An 8,426-nucleotide genomic window follows, 5' to 3' on the forward strand; every position below is an offset into this window, starting at 1 on the left:
CATGGAAAACGTTGCCCTGTTTATACTTAACGAAAATACTTTTATTGTGACTTAGACAAACGAATCTTCCACAGATAAACTACATTAACATTATGAAATTGTTTATTGTAAAAGAATCACTCATGGATTCTCCATTTTTATCATCAGCAATTGATCCGATTATCTTTACCCCACTTGCGCATCACTCGAATGATCTGCTCCACTTGTGAGTTCGACGTGTTCTTAAGAAGCTGAATAACATCAGACAATAGTTCTCTAAAAAGAGATAGGACCATGAAACAAAAACAAAGAGAGAAGAACCCAAATATAAACATTGTGCTTGTAATAAGATATTTGGGGCTTTCACTGGCCGATTCTTGATGATTAATATTAACTGAGACTTACACCCAGAAGCCTCGATTAATATTAACTATTGTCCTTGGAGAAGCTAATATAAAATGAATTAATCAGAGAGGAGAAATTTACTTGGGTTGTTTTTCAGCTACGATATATTGAAATGTACCACAGCAAGCACCACGTTTTCCTTCCCAATTCTCAGGACTAGGATCCATACGTTCTAACATATCAAAGGCTTTTGCTGCATACCAGAATTCACCAACTTTATAACAATCATTCGCAATTAGTTGCACCAAGTTAAATGACTCTGTAGACGTATCCATCTTTAGATACAAATCCCAGGCCAGCTGAGGCTTCTTGTTCATTATATCTAAAACAAAAAGAAAAGCAATGTGTATTGTGACTGTTTCATTGGGGTGGTTCTTATTTCAATGATTTCTGAAATATATGTTATGCACCCCTAAGTATTACAAAACTATTTCAAGTAGAGAAAATAGCTTCATATTTACTAGAGTGATATATGTTGTAGACTTACAAGAGTGTGCTAAAAGGCTAATGTAAATATAATCATTCTTGTATTTTTCATTCCGTATAATCAAGAAAGCCTCCTCTGCCTCCTTAAAATAACCCGCAGCGACTTGTGCTTGAGCATAATTGAAATTAAAGTTATCTTCATTGGAAAAGTAAGTCTTGATTGAATTCAGAAACACTAGAACTTCCTCGAATTGACGATAAAGAAAGAAGCAAGAGGCCATACATTGCCTACCAGGTACTGTATCACATTCTGAAGCAGAGGAACCCACTAGTTGAAAGTATTGTTGAGCTGTTTTTATATTATCGCGCTGAAAATGGATTTACTTTTAATTATTTCAGTTGTTTGCTAATATATTGATTTTATCAAGATCTTACAGAATTAATTTCTTGTCCCATCACTGCATTAACTATCCCTTTTAAGATATATTCCTGTGGAACAGATGGTTCAAGATCTTTGATTAATTCGAAAGCTTCTTCCACATCGTCTTGTTTCAAATAATAAATTACTAAATTAAGTCGAGCCTCCGGTATAACATCTACTAAATTGGGCAAAATTTGTAGTGCACCCTCGCCACCCTTAAACACCTAGAAGTAACTTTTTTTTTATAATTGTAATAGATTATAGGTAACAAATTGATAATATCTTAGAAATGTCTTAATAACATTACATACAACTGTATTGTGACGTATAAGGTCATAACCAAAGTTGAAGGAACTAGACATTTTTTCTACTAGCTGTTTCATTTCATTTTGTGCAGCACTGCCATTGTAGAGGCGAAAATGATTACATGCTTTCAAATTAATAGCAATTGCGCTATCAGGATACTTTTGTAAGTAAACTTGAAGAACTTCTTGAGCTACATCATAGTAATCCAATTTATAATAACACAAAGCAACATATACATTTAATGCAAAATAATCTCTGCAAAAAGTAAGACATTGTATACTTCAAAAGATATAATAGAATTTCCTGCAGGAACTCATATTAAACATGTTTTTATTTGGAGTTTGGAAATTATGGAAGATAGGATAAAGGAGGAAAAGGATACCTGGTATTTTCTAATTTTTCAATCAAGTGTACATCCGAATTTCTATCCGTCAGAATATTTCCATCAAAACTACTTAAATTATCGCTATCTGAATCCCTGAGCAAGCATGTGAATTAGATTCTAAAACTTTTTACCACTTGTTAAACAAAATAAAGACAATTTGATAAGCACCTGTTTTCAAGGAGAATCTTTTTATAAACATCGATGGCCTCTTGGTAATGAGCTCTGAGATAATGAATAGATGCCAAACTAAGCTGATCTTCTATAACATCTTGTAGCATATGATGGTACTCCGTTAATTTTGATTCATTACCCATTTTCAGTGCTAAATGAAGCATGAGTCTATTTTTTAATTTGCTATCTAGAGCATCTTCCAGAATCGCCTGTGACTCAGGGTACATTCCAAGATAAAAGTAACAACAAGCCAAATTTGTTGGCAATTCGATGGGTGCATGTTCCTTCTTTCTTAAGTTCTCGTAAATTGTAACTGCACGTTTGTAATCTCCTAGGTGAAAAGCACAGTAACCCATCCATAGTTCTGAATTTAAACTATTCTCAGTAGTACTGTTGAACTCCAGAAGTGTTAAAGCTCCGGTATAATCACGCTTCTCCAAAAACTCTTCAAGCTTAGGGATCCTTTTTTCCGATGCAGACCTTTTTATTCCCTCGGAAGAAGCTGGCTTGGATCTTGACAGTATCTATTACAGGTATTTGTTACGAACATTAGAACACTTTCAAATACGATGTTAAAAGAAAGAAAATACAATAAAACAAAAAGAAGGATAATTGTAATATTAAAGATGAAATAAATAGAAAAATGTATTGTTTAAACACACGAAAAACATATGAAAAAGAAATAGAAAATATGATATACGATGTTGTGTTTACCATTTTTAGTCACTGTTGCTAATAGAAACGAGCATTTATCGATTGCTATGCACGGGTAAAAGTACGAGGAAGATAACTCTATATTCGTAGTAAAATATTATCTAATTGTTGAGAAAAATGATTGTTAAATTAACAAGTATGTTTTTTAGTTCTTTAAAAGGAAATTTAAGAAAATTCATATTTTCAAACTAAATTTTTGCGTGTTCCACCTACAGATGTCAGTTCAATGGCGGTAGAATTTAATCATTTTTACCTAAGATTGAACTATATTTTCTCTTCATTTATATTTTTAAGAAAGCGTTTATACGAAGAACTGAATGTTCGTATTGCAAAATATTTGTACTATTTTGAAATTTATATTGAAAGTTGTAAGAGTAAACATTTCATGTCTAAAGGAAATTCATAAAATAAAAAAGTATATATGGCGTTAGTTTGGGTAAATTTAAAAGAATTCTTCGACTGAACCAATCCGTAATTAAAAAGTTTACGCAGAGTTTGTCCCAGACCAAGTTATTGAAACGTTTGAAAACACGGAGCAATCAAAACTGATCAGAACCAGACCAGAACGTAATCAACTGTCGCGGAGAGTACATGTTACATCGCCGGTAATTCTTTCGCATTTGTTTTCGTAATGTTGGAAGGTGTCAAGCATGTTTTACTAGTGTTATCTGGTAAAGGCGGTGTTGGAAAGTCAACTGTCAGTACTCAATTGGCACTTGCACTCAAGGAGTCAGGATTTCGAGTGAGGTTTTTGTTGTCATGCAGTTTTCTAGGTTAAGTTTGTTACATGTCAAAATGTTCTAGGTTGGTTTGTTGGACGTAGATCTTTGCGGGCCTAGCGTGCCTTACCTCTTAAATTTAGAAGGCAAAGATGTTCATCAGTCTTCTGACGGGTATTTAAAACAATTTCTATGAACAATATGTCGTTAACGCAAAAATTATACTTAAAAATTTATATCGACGACTATCGTCGGATTTGTTTATTTCTGCAATTAATATTCTCAAAGAACATTTGTTCGATTCAGGAACTTGTAAGTTCACTTGTATTTAGGTGGTCATCGTATTATTATTATTATTTGAACATTGTAGATGGGTGCCAGTATTTGCTGACAAAGAACAAAAGTTAGCTGTCATGTCGATAGGGTTTTTATTAAAAAATCAAGATGACAGTGTTATTTGGCGGGGTCCAAAGAAAACTGGTATGATTAAACAATTTTTAAACGATGTTGTTTGGCAAGATATCGATTACTTGATCATTGATACACCACCTGGAACCTCGGACGAGCACATTACAGTGATGGAGAATTTGAAGTAAATTTATTTATTTCATATATTACTTATACATGTATGACATTAATTTTTAAAGGTTATAATGTTTTGTTCTATGAATTTATACTGTTAGTAATATCATGTGCTTGTACTTCACATGTCACTATAATCAAAGATCATGTGATGTTCAAATGAAACGTAACTTCTAGTTAGATAAGTTATAACATTGATAAACTCATATGTTTTGCAAGGCTCCACATTACAAGATTATACATCACAAACATACTATATAATGATACATGATAATTATAGTGATATTATATCTTGCAGGAATGTTAAATGTGATGGCGCACTTATAGTAACCACTCCACAAGCAGTTGCAGTAGATGATGTTTTACGAGAAATAACATTTTGTAGAAAAACTGGTATTCATATATTTGGTATTATTGAGAATATGAGTGGTTTTATTTGTCCATCGTGCTCGGTTAGTGAATCATTTTTCTTTGATGTTATAAAAGAAATCTTTTATTGTCTGTACAAGAAACTATAATTTCAGGAATGTACAAATATTTTTTCTGCCGGTGGAGGAATAGCTCTTTCAAAAGTGGTGAATGTACCATTCCTTGCAAAAGTGCCTATAGATCCACAAGTTGGTAAATTAGCAGAAACAGGTCAAAGTGTTTTAGTAACACTACCAGATAGCCAGGTAGCACAAGTATTTCGGAAACTAGTCGAAGAACTTACAAAAAGCAAGGAAGCATAAAAGTGAGAATTCTAATTACACCCATACAATTTCCAATGAAACATAGTACTTGCTTCTAATGGGTAATATTAATCAATTGAAAATAAAATTGTTTTATTGAAAAAAATATGTATATATATATATATAAAAAAAATATATATATATCGCATGTTACAGAATGGGTAGAGTGTACATACAAGTACAAATATGATTTTTACATGATAGCATTTATACGAGTTATAAACGATTGAGTTTTTGCAAAATACAATTATAAAAATGTGCGTGGATATGTTTATCCTACGGCAACTTCAATTGAAATGCCCGGATATATTTTAAAATTTGTATATAAGAGTGTGATTAAATTAGTGTGCTGTTGTATAATGTACATACATCGAAAACTTTGTATATTTACACATGGCTCTATTATATTCACTACATTTACTGTATTTCCAAATTCGGAAATTCGGAATTCGTTGTTATCCAATTATTTACAAGTTTTAGCTGTTGCGCACATATTCAAATATAAAAAAATATATATGTTCTCCTTATTTTTATATAGACCTATTGCCAGAGTAATATAAATTACTTATTCATACTATTCGTTTCTTATAAGCCACCCAAAGTTCCTTTTTATATTTCAATGCAGCACTCAGTTTGTCCTCTGCTTCGGTAATACCTCTACCGACAACAGCCAAATCTGCTCCAGAATTCACAACAGATTCTGGAGTATTGTATTGTTGTCCCAGGTCATCAGAACTTTTTGATAATTTTACTCCAGGCGTTAATTGAACTAGCCCTAAATTCGTGAACATATTCGACTGGCAAACTATTCCACTTACCATGTCCGAACTTTGTGCAATGGACAACGCGCTTTGTGCATAATCACTATTCGTCAAAGCTCCCTTAGAAGACATTTCAGCTAATATAAAAATGCCACGCGGTTCGGTGATACATTTCAAGCCATTTTTCAAACCGTCTATAATGCTCTGACCAACGACAGCGTGAACCGTAACAATATCTGCCCATTCCGCTATTTTATAAATGCCCTTTTGATATTGTAATGATACCGTATTACCGATATCAGCAAACTTCCTATCCTCCATCAACAGGAAGTTGTGTTTGTTAGCTAATTCTTTCAAATGCTTTATGAAATCATTGTTAAAATCTTCTATTATATCTATGTGGGTCTTAAGCACTATGATATGTGGTCCAACTAAATCAGCCAACTCTAAAATATCATTGGATTTAGTCAAGTCTGCTGCTAAACATAAGGTAGATTCTTTTGCCTCCATCAAATTAAAAAGTTTAGAGGCGATTACGTTATTAGCATTTGTCGCTCTGACATGGAATGGAGTTTTCAATCTAATATCTGAAATTTAAATAAAGAGATTAAGTTATTTTAATAGTGTATAATATAAAATTAGTTTATCAATTAAAAGTTTTGAACAGAACCATGAACAGCAATAGTAGGCGCTTGGTACTTCAACAAATAATCTGCAACATCTTCTGTGATTTTTGGTGTAATTTTATTAGCTTCTAAAAGGTACGCCAACAGTCTTGTGATTGTATACAGACTTTTCATCTTAATTCCATGATTCTCAACATTTTTCTTGCCACCTTGTTCTCTATCAATTACTACATAAGCCTCCTTCACTTTTAAACCTTCCCTTCTTAAACTATGTACAGTTTCTAAAATACTGCAGCCACTTGTGACAACATCCTCAATGATCACACAATTATCCCCTGGCTTAAACTGACCTTCTATTGTCTTCATCGTACCATATGCCTTTGCTTCCTTTCTTTTAATTAACATGGGTATATTTGAATCAACAGAAATTAAAGTAGCCAATGGTAAAGCAGTATATGGTACACCACAGATTTGTGATATATCTGAAGCATCTTCTGCAAACTTCCATAATACCTTAGCCAAGCGAGTCTATGGAAAATGCGAAAGAAAGCATCAAATAAATTATTAAGCCAAAATATATACATCCATTGTAATTTGCATGAGACCAAAGACTTACCATTACTTTTGGATGTGAAATTATCACTCGCAGATCGAAGTATACTGGAGTTTTCAACCCAACTTTGGTCACAAATTCTCCAAATTTTAATGCATCAATTTCATAAAGAGCGATAGCTAATTCTTTTAATTCATTGTCCATGGCGTTAGTATTTTTGAACATGGTTACTAGTCTTTATAATAAACGTATATTTTAAGCAGATGAGGATAACACGAGTACTAAGAGTTAAGGTTGGTTAAGGTTAACTCGTTATATCAACGGTACAACAATTCTTATTTTAAATTCGATCGCTAAAAAATCTTTAGTTCAGATTTATCACACTAATATTACAAAGAGGTAAAGTTCATTTATTCGTTTATAATGTTTACCACGTAAATATCAGTTACTCAATTAAGATTAAACTTATACTAATGTGTCGATTATATGATCCCTTGAGTGACATACACCATGTATTATTTTAATCAACTTTAATACAAAAGTTAAATATGAAACAGAAATGTAAAAGAGATAAGAATAATAAACAAGTAAGGAACAAATGAATTCCCAATATATCACGTGTACGAAGCCGGAGTCGACCATAGAGATATACTCCTCAACATTATGATTCTTCTACAGCAGTGGTGCCCAACCCGTGGCGCATTGGATAATTATAAATGGCACATTGCATCCTTGTGTTTATATATTCTTTTCAAATATTTTTCTCTCATCACATACAACAACTATGGTCCAAAAATATTTTCACCAAACGAGATTCTCCGGCAGTTGTAGCACCATCAGCGAGCTCCACAACACCGATCACTCTATTATACAAGATGACAACCGAAACGACAAACGTAGCGCCTACGAGATGGTAACCGAACCGACATAGTAACTAATATAAGTTACCCCATTACAGGGGGACCTATGGTCAGGCTGCCGTCGATCACTAGAGACTGACACTAACAATTTGTTCATTTTCATTCCGTCCGCGGTGGTCGCCGGTCACTGACATTACCTTTCCGTTCACTTTTGGACACCTCCTAACAACTGCTACCACCTTCTAACATCACCTAACACATCCTAACACATCCTGACACATCCTGACACGGCCTGACACCTCTCAACATCTCCTAACACCTCCTAAAACATTCTAAAATCACCTAACACATTCTGACATCTCCTGACACTTCCTGACACAGGGCAAAAAAAACTCTTCTAACATCACCTAACACCTTCCAACAACTTATGACATCTCCTGCACCTCCTAAAACATTGAAAAATGTCCTAACACCTCCTAACATATCCTGACACCACCCAAAAACTCCTAAAACATTCTAACATCTAATAAATCCTGACACCCACAGGCACTATGTCTAGATACAGGTATGAATCTAAATCTGATCCGATTTTTACTCCTGGTATCAGGAAAACATAATATGCGAAGATGTGGCACGTTTGCGCCTACAGGCAGGCAACCGGCCCGACACATCTGTAAGTATAGGTTGCCTGATTCGAGGGGCACATGTTCGGTACGTATGGAAATTCTGGCCGATTTTATATTTTGGTATCAGGAGCACATGATATGCGAAGAGGTGGCACGTTTGC

At 33.8% G+C, this 8,426-nt stretch overlaps 3 protein-coding genes across 4 annotated transcripts; 1 reads left to right on the forward strand and 2 right to left on the reverse strand.

Moving 5' to 3' along the window:
* Positions 1–3,111, reverse strand: LOC128891858 (intraflagellar transport protein 56). The gene is made up of 7 exons (XM_054151762.1): positions 2,808–3,111; positions 2,091–2,617; positions 1,543–1,792; positions 1,246–1,455; positions 872–1,178; positions 466–706; positions 1–255 (listed from the first exon to the last, which is right to left on the reverse strand). The coding sequence occupies exons 1-7, from the start codon at positions 2,808–2,810 to the stop codon at positions 144–146; spliced, it is 1,650 nt and encodes a 549-aa protein (XP_054007737.1). The 5' UTR covers positions 2,811–3,111; the 3' UTR covers positions 1–143.
* Positions 3,112–3,290: 179 nt separating this feature from the next.
* LOC128891879 (cytosolic Fe-S cluster assembly factor NUBP2 homolog) lies at positions 3,291–5,416 on the forward strand. Of its 2 annotated transcripts, XM_054151799.1 has the most exons (6): positions 3,291–3,549; positions 3,612–3,700; positions 3,897–4,118; positions 4,407–4,560; positions 4,633–4,841; positions 4,996–5,416. In XM_054151799.1, the coding sequence occupies exons 1-5, from the start codon at positions 3,439–3,441 to the stop codon at positions 4,837–4,839; spliced, it is 783 nt and encodes a 260-aa protein (XP_054007774.1). In that variant the 5' UTR covers positions 3,291–3,438; the 3' UTR covers positions 4,840–4,841; positions 4,996–5,416. The 2 variants fall into 2 exon arrangements, with proteins under 2 accessions (XP_054007774.1, XP_054007773.1); XM_054151798.1 differs by having other exon boundaries at positions 4,633–5,416.
* LOC128891861 (uridine 5'-monophosphate synthase) lies at positions 4,916–8,037 on the reverse strand. The gene is made up of 3 exons (XM_054151767.1): positions 6,843–8,037; positions 6,271–6,754; positions 4,916–6,187 (listed from the first exon to the last, which is right to left on the reverse strand). Exons 1-3 carry the CDS (start codon positions 7,002–7,004, stop codon positions 5,409–5,411), a joined length of 1,425 nt encoding a protein of 474 aa, XP_054007742.1. The 5' UTR covers positions 7,005–8,037; the 3' UTR covers positions 4,916–5,408.
* Positions 8,038–8,426: the final 389 nt, after the last annotated feature.

The sequence above is a fragment of the Hylaeus anthracinus genome, unplaced genomic scaffold (assembly GCF_026225885.1).
Source record: "Hylaeus anthracinus isolate JK02 unplaced genomic scaffold, UHH_iyHylAnth1.0_haploid 12002, whole genome shotgun sequence".
Taxonomy (NCBI): Eukaryota; Metazoa; Arthropoda; class Insecta; order Hymenoptera; family Colletidae; genus Hylaeus; species Hylaeus anthracinus.

Bases quoted from the DNA above. Each gene is read 5' to 3' on its own strand.
- LOC128891858 (XM_054151762.1), bottom strand. The intron at 1,179-1,245 runs GTAAGATCTTGA...ATCCATTTTCAG, and splicing joins TGGGACAAGAAATTAATTCT to CGCGATAATATAAAAACAGC. The intron at 256-465 runs GTAAATTTCTCC...ATCTCTTTTTAG, and splicing joins GTAGCTGAAAAACAACCCAA to AGAACTATTGTCTGATGTTA.
- LOC128891879 (XM_054151798.1), top strand. From the start codon at position 3,439: ATGTTGGAAGGTGTCAAGCATGTTTTACTAGTGTTATCTGGTAAAGGC. The intron at 3,701-3,896 runs GTATTTAAAACA...TGAACATTGTAG, and splicing joins GTTCATCAGTCTTCTGACGG to ATGGGTGCCAGTATTTGCTG. The intron at 4,561-4,632 runs GTTAGTGAATCA...CTATAATTTCAG, and splicing joins TTATTTGTCCATCGTGCTCG to GAATGTACAAATATTTTTTC.
- LOC128891861 (XM_054151767.1), bottom strand. From the start codon at position 7,004: ATGTTCAAAAATACTAACGCCATGGACAATGAATTAAAAGAATTAGCT. The intron at 6,755-6,842 runs GTAAGTCTTTGG...CATTTTCCATAG, and splicing joins TTTCACATCCAAAAGTAATG to ACTCGCTTGGCTAAGGTATT. The intron at 6,188-6,270 runs GTTCTGTTCAAA...TTTAAATTTCAG, and splicing joins GCCTACTATTGCTGTTCATG to ATATTAGATTGAAAACTCCA.